This window comes from Melanaphis sacchari, unplaced genomic scaffold (genome assembly GCF_002803265.2).
Source record: "Melanaphis sacchari strain LSU unplaced genomic scaffold, SCAv2.0 Contig31_pilon_pilon, whole genome shotgun sequence".
NCBI classification, from domain to species: Eukaryota; Metazoa; Arthropoda; class Insecta; order Hemiptera; family Aphididae; genus Melanaphis; species Melanaphis sacchari.
The window spans coordinates 470493-485620 of NW_020271193.1; the positions used below are offsets into that span (position 1 = coordinate 470493).

The following is a 15128-nucleotide window of genomic DNA, read 5'->3' on the forward strand; positions in this document are numbered from 1 at the left end:
TCAGATAATGTTAGTTATATTTAAACGAAGAAAAACTATTTTATTTTTTTAATGATTGGGAAGGAACGTATAATTATATTTAATATGTAGTACTAGAAAAATATGGCGTTTCTGCCGGTTTACTAATAAACCCCGGTAAAAAATATTGTTTAAATGATCGATTTACAACTTCAGAGATCAACTGATCGACTTAACCGTACAATCAGTACTAAATTATAGTTCAAGAATTATTTGTCGTGATAAATCATTGTTTTTGCTTTTGAGCCGATGATTAACAATCCACGACAATAATTTCGTAATTGCATCGGTAAAAAAATACGATTTCCTTTGCACACGTAAGAAAACATATAACAATCCTAGTATATTTGGGACACATAATTTTTTTATGTTTTATCATCACCATATTTTTTGTGGTTATATTATATTCGTTGTCTTTTTCACTGAAGTATCAGTGACGTAGGTATCTGATTATTGTGCTAGCTTAACAATAATTTCGAGTATAATATATATTTATATATATATACACCTTTATGCATATGAATTCGAGTTGTAAGCTCATTAATAGCCATAGGCTACACAACCAGCTACTTATTTGACTAAACGTTAATCTATCTAGACGCTAAATCTCATCAGTCCTGTGTATACATAAGATTTACTTTATACAGTGTTATGTTACATACGTAATATATGATATACCATAATTTATAAAAATAATAAACTGCAATCTGAAACTTATGACGCGATCTATCATTATATTAATTTTAAGCCAATTTTTCTGTTTTTGAATAAAAAATAATGTTTTTATTTGAAGTATTTATAATTTATATAATGTATACTTTTTATGTAACTTGTTTGGTTTTTTTATCACAGTGCAATTATACATTTTTAATTTTTTATTAATGATAAAAAATATATTAATTTTTATAATTTAATACTTTATGTAAAAAAAAAAAAAATATATTTTTCAAAAATAATAACGAAAAATTTGGAAAACAAGTGTAATATATTAAATGGATTATCTCATATGTATATACATTATACACATACATTGTAATTTATATATGTATTACAAACGTTGTGACTTAGTGTCCAAGCTAAATATAATAAATCATGTCTGAAAAAGTACCTACGAATGTTAAACATAAAATTCTACCATCGTTTTAGCAATAATAAAATAAATATATAAGATTTTAATCGACTGATGAGATTGTTTATTATATTTTATTATCCTACTTTTGTACAATATGTTACAAATTTCCTGTTAGCTACGTTACATCGAGGATATAACATATATTATTGTAAATTATGAAAAAAAAATGTAATAATCAACACTAATATACATTAATATCTCATATGAAAAATATGAATCGATTGAAAAAAAAAATGTAACAATAGATATAATAAATGATTTATGTATAGGCATATTATAATGTTATAAAAATCTATGACGTGCCTACTATTAATTATTCAAATAAAAAAATGTTAGTTAAATGTTATATTACATAGATACCAATTATATTTATGTTATAAACAATTGATATAAAACAACTCACTTTTCATCTTTTTGAGTAGTATTGTTGTTAGTTGGCCCACTAGTCGTCTTCAAGCTTTTGATAGCCTTTAACCATTTAGATTTCATGCTGCCACTGGACGATGATGATAGTTTCCTATCTCGTGCGTTTGATTCGGTCGCTTCTAGCTTGGATGCGAACAGATCTTTCTGCAAATAATTAAATGTAAAAATCGATCAGAATATATTAAATAGAAACATTACATAGATCAAGGGTTGCAATCGACTGGTCGATCTTTCTATGAATAAAAACTAATTCTACCATTATCGGCTGGTCAGTAATAAATAATTAGATAATTGCTATATTGTATTTTGTATATATATATATATATATATATATTGAATTTATTATTATTGGTCAGTTGCGATAGTGGGAATATCGAATAGTTTATTATTGTTTATTACTTCCAATTATAATTCGACTGTCAATTTTCTCCTTTTTTTTTTTTTGCTTATTTAATAAATCACCTAGACCTAGATGTCGATTACCAGAAATTTAGAATTTTGAATGTAGCTAACTAATTGAGGGGTTTTAACGTTTTATCGATTTCACCAACTATAGATTCTGCCCGGTATTTGTCTATATTGATTTCGCCGAATGTTTGTTTTTGTCAGTTATATAAAATATACATGGCGCCCATTGGGGGGGGGCAAGACAGGGCACTTCCCCCCCCTGAAAAAAATATTACCACAATATTACCTTATTACCGAGGCAAATTATTTGTTGAAATCACTTTTAAGATATGAAATAAATATAAAAAGATACTCATTGTTATCGTATATTAACATCATAGAGATAGGTCGTATTCTGTAGTCTGTATAACCTATACGTAAAATAATTTATCGCAGATAATTTGTGGTAAATCTATAAAGATCACAATATAGGTACTACAAATATTTTAACCTAACGCAAACAAGGATACTTTCATTCAGGATGTCATTAATATGTTTGGAATAAAACGAAGAAATTTACAGTTCTTATTTACTGATACCGAATAATATACTTAATTATATTATTTAATTTCTATTTTTTTATATACTTATTAAAATTATTATTTATTTATTTATTTATTCATATGACAATTATTATATATTTATTTATTTATTCGTATGGCAATTATTATATTAATACACTATATAATTTATATATATATACAAATAAAAATATAACATGCATGTTAGTGTATACATTTATATGTGAAAAATAACATTAAATCTTTATTATCTTACATTCGAAAAATTTTTTATTTTGACCCACCCCCCCCCTAAAATATTACCTATGGGCACCCATGAAAATATATTTTATAATTGCTTGTATTTTAAAATTTTAAATAGTACCTACATATAATAAAATATTAACATAAATGTAAATATAAGCATTTGACATTTGGCTATTATTAAAGTAAATAATTTACAAATATTCAATGGATTGATAGCCAGTCGAATCAATATGTAATAAAATTCGGCGAAGTCCATAGTCGGCGCAATCGATAGATTTCTTATAGGTAAAAAGGTCATTTCGGTGCTATCGATATACGCCCCTTATTAAAAAGGTTGGCGAACCCTGAAATATAGGATAACAAGAGTGGCTATATAAACGATTATGGACAGAATTAACTATCTTTGTTATTTTTATAATTACTTATCGATTGTAAAACTGTTTTATTTGAAACCGGGATGATTTATATCACGTCTGTATATATTAAATTATATGATAAGCATTATACATAATGAACGACAAGAGAGTAAATAGTAGATCTGTACTAACAGCGTAAAATAGAAAAGCGTGTAGGTGTCAATGATTAGTGTATTTACTTTCCGTATAAATCCTCATTATTACATACAAGAATGAGTGAAAATAAAATACGGTAATTGAGCTGTGTCAAAAAAATATGTTATTTAGTGTACTGTATATTATATTTTCGTAAGTTATTCTTTTCATAAAACAATTTCTAATACGGTTTTTTTTCTCTAGAGAGTAATATGTGTGTGTGCATATAATTTCTTTAGTACGTGAACGCTTTAAAATTTAAGTCATACGATCAGATAAGCTCTATTTAAAATGTTATTCATAATATATATATTTATGAGTATACAGGTGTACGTATCTCTTGATCTAGAGAAACTGTAACTTATCGACATTAGTTTCTTTTGTGTGGTTCGCACAGTTATAGGTTATTTCAATTCTACCACAGTCAATCTTTTACTTTCCTCACCAAACTGAGAAATAACATAAGAAAAAATTATAAAAACAAAGTTTAGATGCATTAGTACTTCATATGGAAAATGACAAAATAGTTATAAGTTAAAATGTTATTTAAAAGTATCCAAAAATTTTAATAAACTATACATAAACAACATCAAAGTAGTATTGAACTGATGATTATAAAGTAATGAACAAAATTATTTTATATTTATTTTTAAATTTATATAATTGCAATATTTTAAATATGTTACCTATAACTGATGATCAATTAATTATATTTACATATTATATCATACGTTATAGTTAATTTTATCAATTTATGATTAATATATAGCGTACCTTATAGTTGATAATATGCATTATGAGAATACGTAACAATAATTTTTATAAGTTACAATATGTACATGAAATTGATTACCAAATGTTACGATAGATTTTTTTTTATTAATAAATTAATGGATATTTTTATATTTACATCACATAAGTATATAATGCGTGGTTTAATTCAAATAATTTTGTTGTTAGAGCTATATATGTATTCATAATTTAATCAATACATTAACATTTTTATTCAAAAATTAATAACGTTATATTAGTACATACATTTTGTTTTCATTAAACTACTACAAACAGTTTACACAAAATATGATTATATTAATTCAAGTCGAAATATATTATTTTTCAACCAGAATTCTTATGAAAAAATAAGGTGGGTATGCAGATGACGCTCTGTTATACATTAGGTATAGAATAGTTGAATAATGAATTCAAAAATATATCATTGTAAACGAAAAACAATTTTAAACGATCTGTCACCTTACATCACTAAGTACATTTTATAAAATTATGTTTTAAAGAACTATTAAATAATTTTTTAACTATTAGTAAAATCATACCATATGATATTATTGTTATTAACTTTTGAGTCAGCAGATAAACTTAGCAATAACCACACTTTTCTTATAATATATATACCTCTTACGTTAGTTCTATCGCTAGTGTATACATATTATACATAATGACCCTAAAACATCCATTAATAGTAAGAAAATTATTACAGTTATGACATTAAAAACAATCATTATTTTATTTAAAATAAATAAAAATAATGATTTTTAGCTTTTAGTGCAAACAGCGTAAAAGAGAAAATTATTTTTTTGCATTATTACGTATAAAAATCTATCTGTGCTAGTTTTAAGTTGATGATTTACTATAAAATTATTATAATAAAATGTAAATTACCGAAATCTTATTGTATGAATATGAAGTTTAATGTTCTGTATTATATTATATTAAAATATTCACTGTAGATAAGATAATATTCTTATGAGCTAAAAGTAAAGTTTTATAAATTAGTTTATACTCTATTTGAATTTTCAAACTTGCCTAGAAGCTGTATAGTGAAATAATGTAGTTTAATTTAACCGTTAATTTATTGTGTATAGTTAATATTTTTATATTAAAATGAATATATATTTTATTTTAGATTTAAAAAAAATAACATATTTATATTTATTCTATACAATACAAAACAATATGTTTTTATCTTTTTTACAGGAAAAAAAAATCATAATAATAATAATTATAATAATATGTTTTTAATTTTTAGTTTTTGAGCAGTTATTAATTTATATTAAATTTACTAAGAAATTAATTTTGAAAAGTGATGCTTAGTTTAAAATCGATTCACTGAGTAAATTCTTATAGTACACTCATAGTACAAAATAAATATAATATTATGTATATAATAAGAAATAGTAAACATTAAACCTATGTATTTCATAATTACTTTAATATTATTTATTTAAAAATTATTGCACATAATTTATAAAACAAAAAAAAAAAAAATAATAAAAATATTTATTCATTATGAATCAATCAAACATAAAAAAAATAAAAAACATAAATTGTTGTAATTGAATAGGCTATTAATTTCTAGTTAGTTTTTGTAAGAGGTATAATATATCTTGATTATAATAAGTCAATACATTTATTATTAACATTTATTGATTTAAGTAACATATTGGAAACTATGACCATTAATTTAAAAATTTTATGTACACAATTTTATTGTACTTCATTATTTAGAATTTAAAACTACATAGTCAATTATTCCAACTAGAGTTTACACATTTTCTAGGCATACAAAATGCATTTCAGAAAATGTAACTAGTGTCTAATATATATGTTTCATATTAAACCACTAATTAATGGTTATAAAGTAAGCTCTGTGGAAATGGAGAATATTGTTACTACATAAATTGCTACACAATTAAATTAAGATTGACGACATATTTTTCGATTATGATATTAAAATAATTTTTTATTATTAAAATATTCTTTAATCAATGTAAAATAGTGTATAGAATACTCAAATACGTTGTTATTGATTAAGTACTAAGTATTAAAATATGCAAAATATTTTTGAGCATAACAATAAGTATCTATTTATAATTTAAAATTATTGAAAACATAATTGTATAGTATATTATTTAATATTTTAAATTTCCACCAGAATGAAAAAACTATACGCATTTTAATGACTTATAAGGATATTGGTACATATAATTAATTATTTTAAAGTTTTAACAATCGTGAAATAAAAATTGAAAATTTAGCCAATCATTATAAACTCATTGAAAAGACGAATGTTATAAATTACGTTGATACCATATAACTAATATTCACCGCAGAATGTTTCAAATAGTTGTATTATTATCTTGAAACGTTTTAATCAAATGTTAATGTTTATAATATTGTTTATGTTAATGAAGTAACTGTATAGTTATTTAACGATTTATGGGTAGATATTCATTTATTTAAAATAAAATAAATGTGTTCTACGAACTTACTTATTTTTACAATATTTTCAATTATATTGTCAATATTGAAAGTTGATATGATTTTAAATTAACTACAACAAATATAAGGTTTTTATTTCATTTCAACGGTATCGTGGCTGAAACGGATTACTTGGTAAAAATTTTAATACCAGTGTTTTATTCTTTTATATAATACGCACGCACATTTGGAAAAATTCTAATGAATGTTTATTAAATATTGTATACATTATACTTGTAATTTAGCTGATGATGTTAAAACTATAACATATCAATTTTAAAGACAGTTGTTGAAAAAAGACCGGACAGTGGACAGTAAATAATATCAGAAATGTATTTACCCTAGGACAAACCAGACCTATAGTCCTGGATAGAAAACCAATGAGTATAATTTAATGATTTAAAATAAAATATTTATTTTATTTTATTTAAATTTTCTTATATACTTGTTCCATTTTTGTAAATTTTAATTTTGTCATAACCCACGTTATAAATCATTAATATTTCGGATATTTTTATTATGAGTACCTGTTTTATTTTATTGTTTTAATAACAAATATTATTTTAATTAAATATTTCTGTATTTTTTTTATAAATTGTTATACCTATATTTCAATATTAATGCTGCCATATAGATTGATTAAGATGTGAGAGACAAAAATGATTAGCCTCGGGCTAAAATAATTTTAAATATATAAAATATATTTCTGTATTATACAAATATGTACCTAAATAGAGTATTTAAACTACTGTGCTAAATATACAAAGAAATCATATTTGTTGATAAATAAATAGGTAATGGAACGTTTTCGGTGTTGACATTTATATACTACACCTATATAAATACTCGTTGAGAAATTTTCAAACACAAGACTATAAGTGACAATGTAACATCAGCATCGCATGTCTCATAGAAGTAGATTTACTTTATGCTAACATGTGCTACTATATAGTTTGTCTAGTTCAATTTCCTGCGTGTTAACTCAAGTAAATATATCCAGTATAATATAGTATCATACACCACCGAGTTATCGAAATACACTTTGTCACTTACCCTATCTCATGAGTCGACAATGACAAACGTGGCAGGTTATCTACAAGTACGACAAATAAGTATATAAAAATAAGAACGTATTATAATCTTCAGATTAGTTAAACGATGCACAAGTATAACTCTTCGGTATTGTAGCGTTTGTTTGATTAAGATTGTATAACTCACGTATAAGATATCTTTTACAACCATAGAAAACAATTACCGACCACAAGTATATTTCACAGGTGTATAATTTCATTTTTCATAAAATGAATTGAGAATTGGGGGGATTTAGAAGATTACGAAAAAATACTTTATGAGGGCTTCGAAAGACTATAAGTACGAGCAGGCATAGATAGCTAGAGAGAGAGAAAGCGAGAGATATACGGAAACAGATAAATGACAACGAGAGAATGAGACTGTTCTGTCTACCATCCAACTATAAACGACCTTTATGTACTTGTAATAATATATATATAAGACATCCCACTGGATGCCAAAAAAAAAATATATCAAGACTAGAAAAATTTAATTAAAAAAAAAAAAAAAAGGACCATCATTAGATTTCAGCCTTTTTATTCCTTTACATTTTTGGTATTCGTAAATTTTAGTTTAGCGCGTATTCTATTACCTACGACTCATTCTTATTTAATCAAACCTGGTAAATTTATCAGTAATCTTACAAAAACAGACTTTTTAAATAAAATTTTTTTTTTTTATATTTAATTTGACATAAACAATCTATACATATTTTGCACAATAAGTTTATATGCTGAGAGTAATTTAAAGACATGCAAGTTGTGAATAAGTAGCCACCTATTAGTGACTCTTGGCTAAATTAAGTTTAAGAAAATAATAGCTTATAGACTACATAGTACTTAAATATTATATATTATATATACGTATAAAATTAACGATCTCAAACTCATCAAGTTTGCTATACGAAATATTTTTAGATAATCTTAAATTTGTAAAAAATACATTTCATAACATTCTTTTGTAGTTAAGATAAATAGCTAGAACAGCAACATATGACTATTGAAGAATATGCATTTTTCACAAAAAAGATAATATGCCGTGATGTGTTTATATATATAATACGGCTGCAGCAGCCAAAACTAATAGATAATATTGTGAGGTATTTTTCGTTTATTCAACACATTTATATATTATTATTCTCAAAAGAACTGAGATGTAAAGATAAATTAGCGATCAAAAAATATGAAGGGGAAAGAAAATAATATAAAACCATTGTTGTAAAGGTGATTGAGTGCAACATACTGGTCTTAAAATCAACAAAAAAGTTGCTCCAGTTGGATAAATTTACACATATATGGACTAACTTGTGTCTTTTTAACGCCTGGTAATAGTCACATTTTTACTGTTTTGCTTATATTTCTAAGTATATTGTATAATATTACACGATTTATTAATTTTAACCAAAATTATTTGTGTCAAATCCATATGGTTGATATGTTAGTTTATACTACCACAACAACAGTTATATGTATATATCAATAATTTCATTTTTTTCTGATATAGATGCTACACTATATACAGTATAAACATATATATTTTATGTTTAAATCGGCTATTTTGTAATAGATATCTGAACAGAGTATCCGTACCGTTACTATAATGAAGTGGACAACAAATATAATAAATTATAATAAAAATATAATGTTCTTTAATATAATCGTTAACTGGCAATTGTATATTAAGAAACAATGTTATGTAGATATTTTTCAACACTTTTTCATTTCCACATCAAATAAATTACGAATCTAAAAATCTAGAAAGATGTACTACAGGACGAGTTATAATAATTGTATAAGTTTAGTTTAACCTGACTGGTTAACATATAATTTTCAAGCAACCTACACGAACAATCAATTGTTTTATTTTATTTTTAAATTGAAAAATCAATCTTGTACATAATTTTTTTAACAATCTATTCTTTATTTCTAATCTCACGGATTTTCATCCCCATTTTGAGATAGTGGGTGAACGATAAATTCCAAACTAATTTCGTTATTATAGCTGTTTCGTTAAAATACGGTCTACCCGTGAGCTTCTATACATATAAACAAAGTGATTTTTTTTTATATCGCTGAAAACTAATTATTTTAAAATTGATAAATGTTTTTGAAAATTTTTTTTTTTACATCATTTTCAAACAAAATATAAAATTACATTTGATTAAAATATTATATTTTTTAAAGTTATAAATCTTAAGTTTTTTATTTTTATGAATGACAATATACATTTTTAATTTCATATTCTGAAGCAGAATATTTTTTGAAATATTTAGATGCATAAAATTGAAATTTAGAAGAGTGGTTTTTGATTTCCAAGTATTTAAATTTTAGGTGAGCAGAGTGGAGTGGTACGTGAATGACTCGCAAAATGTTGATCTATTATTCTGCTCATTTTATATTTAAATTTATTTATTTATTTATTTCAATAAACACTCATGAAAGCTAAAGTACAGTTAGGAAATGCAATTTAACTAACATTACATAATACCATGATATTAAAATAATACATACAAGGCTTAAACAAAACATTAATAAGTATATTGAGTTAAATAAATTAAATTAAATATAATAAAGAAACCATATATGAACTTAACAACCAATTTATATAAGATAAAAAAAAAAATTAAATTACATGTCAGAAAAACATGTATTAGATTGGTATAAATTTCTAATATTAAACAGATCAAAGTTAGTCAAAGTATTACATTTTCTGGAAATTCGATTAAGAGGATTATTGTAGCTATAAGAAGAATGATTAGATGTAATTTTAAACGCGGAACAAAAACATGATTGATATTAAGGTACGTGGAAGTTAAATTACCGTAATAATTCAGCACAAGAAATTCTTATAACTCATAAACTACTAGTTCAAATTTCAATTTTTGTAAATCAAAATACTTTAAAAAATATTTTGTTTTATTAAATTAATTTAAAAATAGATGTTGTCATAAAAGTAAAAAACTAAAAAAATATAGCGAAAAAAACAATGAAAAATTTTTTTTACAAATAAACATTGTTTTATGTTAACTGTAAATTATGTAATGAAAATATTTTTAAAAATGATAATAGATTTTAAAATAATAAGTATTGTTCTATTAAAGAATTACTTTGTACACAAACAGAATTTAAATAAATTGATTGGAACGACATACAACGTATCACTCAAGCTGAACATTTTATAGCACCATCCGTTTCTTTCTCGCAAATCTTTTAAACCATTATAATTTGTATAATTCTGTAAAAGATTTTTTATAGTATTTTTAAATTTTATTTTTTTAAATATTAAAATGTTTTTGAATGTAAAAGTCTAGTAATACGACATATGAAATCTTACAACCGACTTATAATCGTTTATGAACTCAGTATGCCATTCAAGGCTCTATTATTCGATAAAATAAAGCATTTTCCACATAACAAGTGGGTTAAAAAATCTCTCTCTTTTTTTTTAATTAAAAATTTGTAAAAAACTTATTAAAAAATAAAATAAAATAAATAATGATAATAATAATAATAATGTTTATGAGCAGTTGATAAATAATTAAAAAAAGCAAAAATGTTTGTATACATAGCAAAACGATGTAGTATATTTGCTTTGATTATATTTTCAGGCTTAATAGAAAAGCTTGATTGTTTTATTTGAAAATTTATTTTACAATTTTTTTTTATATTTTCCTTTTCCTTATCTTCATACCAAAATAAATTTAAACACGTGGTCGCTCTGTTCTGACAATTCCATATATTGATTAAACATTATTTCATGTACATTATATATTATAGTGTATTGACAATTTCATATCTGCGTAGACTACTGTCGAAACTTCAGAAAACTTATTATACATATTATAATCAACTTTATCGGAAATTACACTCGAGTATTTCTATAGATTTTAGTATTTCACTTATTCACTGTATATATAAACTCAGTTGTGTATAGAACTTTCTGAGAAACGTCTCTCCATCCATAAATTATCGAGTATCTTGGCTCTACAGGGTCCATTAATTAAATTTAAGCTGATGTCTTTATCAAATTATAAATCAACGTCTGTGACCTTAGCATGTATATGAATTACACGGAAGACAAAGGAAACAAAGAGAAGATGATGTTGTGAAGAAATCATACAATCTATAAATCAATATGGATCAAAAAAATTGGTTTTATGTAACAAATGTGTACGGAATAACTTATTTATGCTTTATATTAGAAGATTAGATTAACTCATAGATTTTAAATACCTATCTTAAAATGTTCTCTAATTTTCTAAGTCCTTGTATCCTAGTACTTCTTTATTAGGTCTAATAATAAAGCACATATTCTGACCAAATATTATAAATTCAAAAATGTCTTTCTCAAATAGTCCAAATATTATTTATTTTATAGGGCCAAATTGAATTAATTAGATAAATATTAAATTGATTCTATCAGTATATAAATATTATTAGTACTTTTAATTGTTATTAAAGAAGAAAAATACATTTAAAAAAACTATGTAAGCGAAATATTTTTAAATTATTATTGTTTCATCACGTTATATTTGTTTATAAATGCTTTTATACATTTTTGTTATTTCTGCCTATTTTAATTAAATTAAATTAGTATTTTTTAAGTTCAAACACTATTAATTGTCTTTAATAAGCGTTGTCATTTTTCCAAATAAGCATCTGACAATAATAATTCTATTTGATAATAGTATATATCTTATATCTATAGTGTTTATCTTCACAAAAATTTTTAAGCACAGTTATTGATAAAAATATATTTTATCTAATAAATAAATACCTACATAATATAAAGTTTATATGTATATATTTTAGTTTTTTCGTTATCGTAGATATTTAAAATAAATAGGGAAATACCTAAAAAAGTGTAACAGTATTACGGTACGGTAGTAAAGAACAATAGTTAATCATACAATACATTATTAAAAAAAAATAATAAATCGATACTTTTAACATCATGATACATGGAAATCATATAAATATTTACGTTTAAGTGCTACCTCACTTACCACTACACGTGATTTTTTAACAGTTGTTTGTTTTTTCCACCGAGGAGTTTAAAAAGAAAACGTTCAGTCATTCGCGATTTAAAGGTATCCCGTGAATTGAAGAGGAAAAGGTATTCGGTTCTGCTCATCTGTACTGGCATTTTAAAAATATTTCATTAAATAATGTTCCTGGTCACAACTCGTACGAATTCTGTTTGTCTCTCAAATTACGTCTGGTTATTTATTTATTTTTCTTGTTGCACGCTAAACCGCAATCGATAACTAATTTAGACTAGACCATGTCTATACTGGTATAATATACATACTTAGTTATTGAGACCCCGAAATAATATTATAGATAATAGCGTATGGTGGCCAAGGGCACGCCATTCAACTACGATAACACAAAAACAAATAAAATATAATATCAATAACAATAATAATAATAATAAAAAAAAACAGGATAAATGCCTGCAATAAGACGACAGTTATTTGTCAAATCATTATATTATATTATTGAAATTAACTACTCAAAGAACGGTACCTATAGTATCTTAACGCATATTTCCATAATTAAACATCATAAAATGTCATTCAAATAAAATTTTAATAAATATACAGAGTAATTTGCCAAGCATGCTCACTTCTTTTGCTTCAATATTACAGTTATTAAAAATATAATTTTTAGAAATTTTAAATATACTTAGAGATCACATTTTAAAAATTCTCAAGATTTTTTGTATTACTAAATCGGTATTCTGCAAAGTTAAAATTTCTGTGTTTCAAAAAAGAACTTCCCTTTTCTACTGTCAATCATTTCAATGGATAATTTTTGTGAAAACGTTAATACATCAAAATAAAAATGCGAATTTTTTTAAATTTTATTTAACTTAGTGTACTAAGGATAATAGGTTAATGATGCATTTGGCAGATATGGGAGCTTTGTTAAAATAAAAATTTTAGTAACTAATATTAATTCAGCAACATATACAATTTGTAAAAAAAGAACAAACTATATTAATTATTAGATTTAATAGTAAAACTGCTGTTTATTTTTGTAAAACCAATTTTTAAGAATTATTATCCTTAGTATAAATATTTTAATAATTGAAATGCTACTCGTTAATATTTTAAATTAGCTACATCAATATTTTCAAAAAAAATATCCCTTTTATAATTTATAGTAAAAGGAGGGTTCTAGTTTAATAAACAGAAGATTGTATCACTATATAATTCTTCTTAAATAGTACAAAAATCACAAAAGTTTAAGAATATAGTGTTTTAGCATGAAAATTCTATAAATTAAACACAAATGCGAGTAAGCATGCTTGGTCAATCATTATGTATATGTATACTATAATAAAAAACTATTAAAATGAATGTAATATGGGTATTAAAATAACCATGAGCGTTTTTGAAATGTACGTCGAAACGAAATAATTTTTTCATCGTTAAGTGAAGTCAAGGTCACGGCATACCATTCGCATTTGGGGTGGTGGTCGCGTGCTGCGTGTGCTGCAAGGTATTGAGTTTGGTCAAATTATTATTATTATTGTTATTCATACTTTTTATAAGACAAGTATAGGTACTATTTTTTGACGTAATATGCTTACGTCGCTATAAAGTTCATATACTTATATAATATAATATTCCACGCTTATACTTTAGCTGTATCTGATCGAGTATATGTAACGTTAGAAATCTCAACATTTGATATGGTATGATATGAATATATGTGTAATATGTACATTGTAAACAGAAGTAGTTAGGGACAATCGCTATTTATTTATTTTAATAGAATAGGGTAAATATGTAGACTTACGCCTATGGTATTGTAATATCTAATGAGCGCTTGATGGTGGTTATAATAACACAATGGCAACATATTGCAATAATTGTGGTGTGTGGAACAACACGATGGAAGATGACTAGAAATAGAATACGTACTTGTATTTGTATATTATATATATATATATATATATATATATATATATATATATATGCATATATAAGAGGACAAACACAAAAACATTATAATACACAAAAACATTGTAATATACGTAGGTGATCGTAATTCAGAAGGCTTCGAGCCAAGATGTTGTATAATAAATCCGCAAAGATGTTTTAGCCGAAAACGATATATTATATTGCATGTTGTAAATTCTAACGAACAGTAAAACCCAAGTTCTTATCAAAAAATGTAACGAAAATATTTTAAACTAAAATTTATTGCAATACTTCTCCAAGCTATTCTACCTTACTGTTAATATCCAATTTTGTGTAAAAGCATGGAAAAATGTTTTTAAAGAAATTAAATCATACGAAATAATTTCAATGATGTCATTATCTTGCAATGTTTGCGTACAGTTAAAAATTTTAAGGAAAATCTATTAAAGATTTACCAACTTGATTAAGCACTATAATATTTTAGCATATAGTGAGTTACACTAGGGAAA

The 15128-nt window shown here is 24.1% G+C and overlaps 1 protein-coding gene across 14 annotated transcripts in view; it reads right to left on the reverse strand.

Moving 5' to 3' along the window:
- Positions 1 to 15128, reverse strand: part of LOC112596436 — a 285374-nt gene that overhangs the window by 69068 nt on the left and 201178 nt on the right. For all 14 annotated transcript variants that reach the window (XM_025342112.1, XM_025342124.1, XM_025342122.1 and 11 more), the window contains exon 11: positions 1554 to 1720. In XM_025342112.1, coding sequence (XP_025197897.1) covers positions 1554 to 1720 — 167 coding nt within the window. The remainder of the gene's footprint in view (positions 1 to 1553; positions 1721 to 15128) is intronic.